Source organism: Lactuca sativa, chromosome 5 (genome assembly GCF_002870075.4).
Source record: "Lactuca sativa cultivar Salinas chromosome 5, Lsat_Salinas_v11, whole genome shotgun sequence".
Lineage (NCBI taxonomy): Eukaryota > Viridiplantae > Streptophyta > Magnoliopsida > Asterales > Asteraceae > Lactuca > Lactuca sativa.
Window position 1 is genome coordinate 195858394 of NC_056627.2, and position 5681 is coordinate 195864074.

A 5681-nucleotide genomic window follows, 5' to 3' on the forward strand; every position below is an offset into this window, starting at 1 on the left:
GATGGCATGCATTAGATTGAAACATGGAGACGTCTCCATGAGAGAAATATGCAATTATTTTTATTTTGTCTCGTGTAACAAACGCAACTATATGCCTCATTTGTCATATTGGACCTGATGTCAACAAGACAAAATTGCAGCTATTACCCTGTCCAAAAAGATCGAACAAAATAGGACATAGATTCTCGACCTCTTTGCCTATGCAAAAACATCATTATCATAAATAAAAAATAGTCCTACAAACCAACACATTCATCTCACTTAGTCTTATCTCCTAAAAAAACACAACCATAGACAACAATGTAATTTGTCAGTCTATTTTCAATTACGAAGACGAGAAGGACATTCACGAATTTTGAATAGAAAAGAGATCAACAACGAATCCAAGTCCCACCATATTCCATCTTTTTAAACAGAACAAAACTTTGCAAATTTTGTCTCATTGGCATTAGTTTTAGTTTCAGTCCAATTGCACGTCAAATGCAGTTCAACCAGTCATGTCATGTCCAGGTCTGCATAACGTGACCATAGAAAACACAAGGTCTAATAACAAGTTTTCCCTCTACTATTTCCTGGTATTAGATTTACAATATGCGGCCTTAACTTCATTACAAAAAAAAAAAAAAAAAAAAAAAAAAAAAAAAAAAAAAAGGTGCATCCGCATCCACAACAAATTGACAGACCTTTCTTATAATTTAACCATTAGGGGCTAATGACATATATATATCCCTCCCACGCACACAAAAAAAAAAAGCCTTTTACAAGGCTTTGACCAATTGACCCTTTTACGTCTCTTTTCGAAGCAAAGGCTCAACGAGAGCCTTTTGAAATTTTGATGAAGATGAATCATCCTCACTCGACTTCTTTGGAGTTTGCCCTTGCTTATTTTGGGCTCCCTAACAACAACAATATCAGCAAATCCAAGTCAACCAAAATCAAGAATATTAATATATAAGAATGTATGCATAGCAAAAGATTAATGAAAGAAAAAAGGGATAAATATTCCCAATTATATCTTTGTACTAAAAAAAAAAAAAAATTCTTATTCCAACATTTTTGAAAAAACCAACCCAATTATTATATGCATATAACCCTTATTTATTATTATTATAATTGGCAATCCACAATTTTATATTATAGCAAACAAAAAAATGATTTCTTACAGCAATAGCAGTTAATCTCCGAACTGAGGGAGCACGAGCTACAGATGAAGCAGCTGCAGCTGCTGCTACACGTATCCTGTAAAAAGCAAATATTAGTTTTTTTAATTTTATAAAAAACAGAATAACATATTATAATTCTATAAATTTAACGTACCTTTTATGCACATCAACAAACTCATCAGTCTCATCTACAATCTCCTCCTGCATTCATAGAAAAATTTACCATATGTTTAGAATCTAAAAGATCACCAAACTTAATTTTAATGAAAGTATTAAAGGTGCAAATTATAGGTAAAGGAAGCAACAAAAGAACCTGAAGAAGCTCCTCGAATACATCTTCTAAAGTGATTATACCAATGACTTCACCTTCTTCAATGTCTTCAGTTAAATAAGGCACTCCATTTGTTCCAACATCTCCTTGTTTAGCAAAAGTTCGTGGCTCCATATCAATTGTTACATTCTCACTCTGTTTTGGTTCTTCTTCAAGTGTAGGAGGTCTTTGACTTTTTCCTTTTGTTTTGACTACAGCTGCCATATGACTACTTCCTTTTTGGAACTCATTCAGTATGTCATACAGTGGCATGTCAGCTGGAACCCTATTAAAAAAAATAATAATAATAATATAGTGATTGATTGATTGAGGATTGAGGATGAGGATGAGGATGAGGAGGGCATTTATGTCTTTTTGAGTTTAAGAAGATGCAAACCTTGGAATTCTTCTAATGGAAACTGCACTTACTGGAGTCTCAGTTTCTGCTCTTACAGTAAGAAGACTTTTCACCTAAAACTCAAACAATGATAGAATCAGGAGATGCCTTGTGTGTTATAGCAAGAAATAGCAATGTACACATATGACATTTCTATAGTTTGATTGAATTTTGTAAGTATAATGAAAGTAGGATGCTGTATTAAATAAATCAATGGAAGTTTGTTGCTATTTTTGTTGCATTTAAATAATAATAATTATTAAAGGAGAGTGAGAAGTTACCAATAGAAGTCCAATAACATTTCTTGGGTTTCCAGAGTACACAGGAACTCTGCTATGACCTCTTGCAAGAATCTTTCCCATTGCTTCCCTAACATATTCCAAAAAAGAAGGAAATCAATAACCCATGTGAACTAATTTATGGGAGAATAAAATACTCAGATATGCAATAAAATTCTACAAAATTTATAAGCTACACAACTAGAAGACCTTTTGGTTTTCATTTAGCGATGATGGTATGAGGGCATTCATGTCTTTTGCATAGACAAGAGATCGAGAGTGAGTCAGTGTCCCATCTTTTTTGGATGGGACAAAAAATTGCATTTTATTTGTGCCATTTATATAAAATGTTAGGTTTTAATCTTTTGGGAAGGTGTGTTATTAACATAAACAAAAGGTGTTGAACATGGAGAACATTCTAGTATTCAACAATAATGATGCTATATACAAATGTTAGATTCCTAAAATTTTAGTCTTTTAGATGTATTATGTATACGCTATATTGGCATTCTATGCAATTGATTTTAGTTCACAATATCAAGGTGTACAGGGGTAATTTGGTCTTTTAGATGTATTATGTATATGCTATATTGGCATTCTATGTAATTGATTTTAGTTCACAAGGTCAAGGTGTACAAGGGTAATTTGGCCTATTCACTTTATCTTAAGTAGAACTCTAGCAAACATTTGGAAAGGTATTGAGAAAAAAATATGCTGCTCTTTTAGTGCAAGCTTAATAATTGTCAAAAGAAGAATAAATTACAAGAAACAAACATGAACAAAACTCACCAATCTAACTTTGAATTGACATCCAATGAAAAAGTTGACTCGATTGGTGTCATAGCCTCCTCTGCAGTCTGATCAGACATATCAATGATTACTTTGAGAAATTCTCCATTGAAAAGAAAGTAACAATTTACATCATAAAAACAAGAAAATGAAGAAAAAGAAAAACCAGAGGCATGAAAGATAACTAAGTCATAATCCAGATACCTTATTGCTTACAAAACAACAATCTTACAGATAGTATATCAATAATCAAAGAAGGAAGTACAAAATATATAACTGGCAATTTAAGATCAACAAAATGCAATCTTATAAATTGCAAGTTTACTTCATTTGATACCTTTTCAGTTAAATCAAGTGCTCCACTGATAATTGTGGTTTCATCATGAGTGAGTTCACCTCCTTTACCTGCCTGCAATAGATTCAGGATGTTATTGATTGCATAAAAAGTGTACACATAAGACTTCAAACTAGAATTTCATCAAAAAAAAAAAAAGAATTTGTATTGCTACATGCTTAAATGATTAGAACTAAGTATTAAGTATTAACCTCTTGACCATGGATTGAAACAAGGGCTTTCAACTGAGCTCTTCTAAATAAAGCATCATTATGTCCCAATACCAAATCAAGCATCTGGAATCACAAAACAGTTTAAAACATAAGCTCCAATATTTTAATAAAAACTAGAATGTATATATACATAAGATAGCAACATACTTCCATATTTGGCTTATTATAGCATCCTACTTTTGTTTCTCTCTATTACAACATTGTACTTCTAATTTAATTCTTAATAAAACTAGAATGTATATACATAATGTTTTAATAGGAAGAAACAAAAGTAGGATGCTATAATGAACATATGAATGAAAGTACATTGCTATTTCTTGCCTTTAATCATATTTATCCCTCAGTAAAACTTACCTTGCCTATAGGGTAAGCAATTGGATAACAAACTATCATCAAAACACGCACAAGCCATATAAAACTAGAACCTATAGCAAGTCCATATCTAGTACACACTGCTTGTGGAATCACCTGTAATGGAAAATAAATTGTACAAAAAGTTATACATATTCATATTCATGATTCATGAAGAAGAAGAAAAAAGAATCCCAAATTCTGATTTTTCTAAGTTACCTCTCCAAAAAACAGGACAAAAGTTACAGAAAGAACTATTGCAACAACTTGATTGAATATCTTGTCTAAGTATATTGGAAGGGCCTGCATATTTGCAATAGAACAAACCATGTAAATTAACCTACCACATCTTTCGAGAAAAAAAGGTTGATCTAATTCTACAAAAACCATTTAAAATCTTAAATATATTACCTCCATGGCAGCTGCATTGCATAAAAGCAATGTTACAAGAAGTTGGTGCTGTTTCTGAACCACTGGAAATATGACAGCTGGAGAAGAAGATAATGTTGCATAAAACCAATATGAGAGGTCAATGAATACCATTGCCATGTAAGGAAACAGTTTCTACAGCTTTTGAGCACTCTAAAAAAGATCATAAATGCTGATATAAAAAAGGAAATCTTATTAATAAAGTGAAAAAGTAATAATTGATCTAAAAAAAGGTTTGCTCCACTAGAAAGCATTGACATCAAATTAAATACATAGAAGCTCAGTACCAAAATCACAGAGTTCTACTTAAAAAAGGTCAGATGCCTCGAATCATACAGGTGAACAAAAAGCTACTTTACAATTATTTCAACAGAATCATAGCTAATGTGAGATTATTCCTACTCAAAACGTTCTTTTACAAGTTAAATTGAATCCGTGTACAAAGTGGGTCCCGAAATTGAGTCGTAAGTCGAAAAAAAAAACATCAAGAAACTGGAAGAAGGAAACCATAAATTCACAATAGGCATCAATTACGTTAAATAGATGGAGAAATTGAAGAATTAAGTACGAATTAATGAATCGAAAACCTGCTTGTTTTTTCTCAACAGGAGTGCCGCTACGCTGGAGGATTTCGAGCTCGACGAGACCAAGAGACATCAATCCTAAGGTAAGTCCGGACATGATGCCGGCAAAGATGACTAGAAAACACGAGATGCCAACGTAAACGTAGAACATCGCCGATCCGAATTCAATCTCTGCTCCTAACATCGAATTGCTACTGGGACTCGTCACCATTCGTATCAACTGTACTGCGTTTATGGCATGCATCATTTCTGGATTGAATCTATGACCACAGGTTGTTCACTCTCTATGATTCCCTTATCAATTATGAAGTGTTGGGAATAAGGTACAAGAATCAATGGCGACTTGCTGATTCTCTCGCTCTCTATATTCAACAACCCTTTGTAGGGAAATATAATATTCAGCGCAAGTTATATTTAAGAATCAGATCCGAGGCAGCCTGATCGATCTGTTTAGAATTATACATTTATACCGTTTAACAGTTCAATGTGGTAAAATTTTATAAGCAAGTTTCTGTACCTCTTGTTTTGTAAGGAGCACTTCGGTGTGGTTAACCTATTTTTTTTTTATATGTTACGATAATTTATTTTTTATTAATATTAATTTGAAATATATATATATATATATATATATATATATATATATATATATATATATATATATATATATATATATATATATATATATATATATATTTCAAATTAATATTCTTTCAAATCCCTCAAACTAAATCTCAAATTTCAAACCAATTTTTCAAGCAAAAAGATTAAACGTTTAAAACCTTTTTCTAAAAACATAAGGTATCATTCAATTGT

General features: G+C 31.9%; 1 protein-coding gene across 1 annotated transcript; it reads right to left on the bottom strand.

The window, feature by feature from the left end:
- Positions 1–424: 424 nt before the first annotated feature.
- LOC111876584 (DUF21 domain-containing protein At4g14240) lies at positions 425–5312 on the bottom strand. The gene is made up of 13 exons (XM_023873137.3): positions 4872–5312; positions 4267–4343; positions 4075–4158; positions 3859–3972; positions 3484–3567; positions 3275–3346; positions 2938–3005; positions 2152–2239; positions 1871–1944; positions 1477–1759; positions 1318–1364; positions 1164–1239; positions 425–896 (listed from the first exon to the last, which is right to left on the bottom strand). The coding sequence occupies exons 1-13, from the start codon at positions 5113–5115 to the stop codon at positions 786–788; spliced, it is 1422 nt and encodes a 473-aa protein (XP_023728905.1). The 5' UTR covers positions 5116–5312; the 3' UTR covers positions 425–785.
- Positions 5313–5681: the final 369 nt, after the last annotated feature.

Coding starts and splice junctions, on each gene's coding strand:
- LOC111876584 (XM_023873137.3), bottom strand. CDS start 5,115: ATGATGCATGCCATAAACGCAGTACAGTTGATACGAATGGTGACGAGT. Junction 3,568..3,858: donor TTGCTTACCCTATAGGCAAG/GTAAGTTTTACT, acceptor TTGTGATTCCAG/ATGCTTGATTTGGTATTGGG. Junction 1,760..1,870: donor TCCATTAGAAGAATTCCAAG/GTTTGCATCTTC, acceptor TTTTTTTAATAG/GGTTCCAGCTGACATGCCAC.